The 1,507-nt window shown below is 45.0% G+C and overlaps 1 protein-coding gene across 1 annotated transcript; it reads right to left on the reverse strand.

Annotated features, from left to right (window-relative positions):
* Positions 1-363: 363 nt before the first annotated feature.
* On the reverse strand, positions 364-768 carry LOC149832396 (uncharacterized). Its single transcript, XM_090013239.1, has one exon. The coding sequence runs from the start codon at positions 766-768 to the stop codon at positions 364-366; it is 405 nt and encodes a 134-aa protein (XP_089869365.1).
* Positions 769-1,507: the final 739 nt, after the last annotated feature.

Raw genomic sequence — 1,507 nt, forward strand, 5'->3', positions numbered from 1 at the left:
ATAGAAAATTGATTTGATTCTAGTAAATCTGAGAAATAACTGGAACTTTGAGTGAAAATGACTCAATCTGCTCAGAAATTGGGGGCCAAGGGCAAAAAGGAAATTTTTATAAGATTTTGAAAATTTTTGAGTGTTCACAAGTGGATTTCTTTCCACCGGTATTTTGCTGATATGTTCGCTTCTAGGCCAACTCTTTTGGCCTTGCTGTTGTAGATTTCCTCTGGAATGCAGCATCTTTTGTGACTTTGTCCATTCCTACTCCAAGAGTGTAGCCATCTCCAAGGCTTCCTCAAGAGTCGAGGGGGCACGAGTAATCACCGTCATACGCAAGACTAGTTTCAATCCGTGAGCAAACTTCATCGCTCATTCCTTCTCTGTCACATAGAAGTGTGGACAGAAACACTCCAAGATTCTAAACTTCGTGATGTATTCAGCTAGAGTAGAGTTCTCCTGCTGAAGATCGAGGAACTCCTGCATCTTTTGACTGCGTTCATGGGTGGGGAAGTAAGCTGAGTAGAAAACCTCTACGAACTGTTCCCACGTAACTGCTCTGCCTGCGAACTTAATGTCTAAGGTGGTCGCCCACCACCTTTCAGCATCCTTACGAAGTCTGTAAGTGCCGCAGTCCGCCTTCTGATCATCTGCGACTCGGAGCACACAGAAGATCCACTCGATCTCTCGAACCCAATCCTCGACTGCCTCAGGTGTAGTCTTCCCATTGAATGATGGAGGGTTCATACTCATGAACTGCTTATAGGGCATGACCATCGCTGCTAAGACTGGTGAAGGAGTAGGAGCTGGAGTCTCTCATCCCTGAGAGGCTTGCAGATTTTCACCCATGGCATGCATGGCCTCAGCCTGCATGCCGACAACCTCTGCCAGGTTGTTGAGGGTGTCCATGATGTCGTTGCAATGTTCGCGCCAAGCCATCTTAAAAAAAAAGGAAATCTCATATAAGTAAAGAGAACAAGTTCCAAAACATGATTTCATTACATGAAATAAAAGATGTATACACATACTCCATACAAGCCAAAATTACTCTTCCATAACAGGGTTACAACACAAATTTCTCTGCAATAAGGAATATAAGCTGGTCTAACAAAATGAACACTAACTCAGTGTTCCAACCACAACTGTTCACATCTAAACAAACATAATCACCGCTATCTACGAGTGTAGTAGTTGTGGTAAGTGTTATGATTCCCGCATTATCTCTGCATCAGATGAGGAGGAAAAGAAGGTGTGTACTCAGCAGGACTCACTGCCTGAGACCATGGAGGTGAAGCTGGCGTGTAGTCAGGAGAAACAAAACGAGAGTAGGAAGCTGGCGTATACTTAGGAGAACGTGGTGCATCCTTTGCATCTCTCACCGGGTCAACTGCTAATTGTGCCTGACCGAACCCAGAAGCCTCGTTCTCTTCGGTCTCAGTGTTACCCATCGTGAGTTCATCACCCAACTTACGATGACACTCAATCTCGATATGCCCCCTAAGACCACAATAGGGGC

This window comes from Nuphar pumila, chromosome 7, assembly GCF_984573655.1.
Source record: "Nuphar pumila chromosome 7, dmNupPumi1.hap1.1, whole genome shotgun sequence".
NCBI lineage: Eukaryota > Viridiplantae > Streptophyta > Magnoliopsida > Nymphaeales > Nymphaeaceae > Nuphar > Nuphar pumila.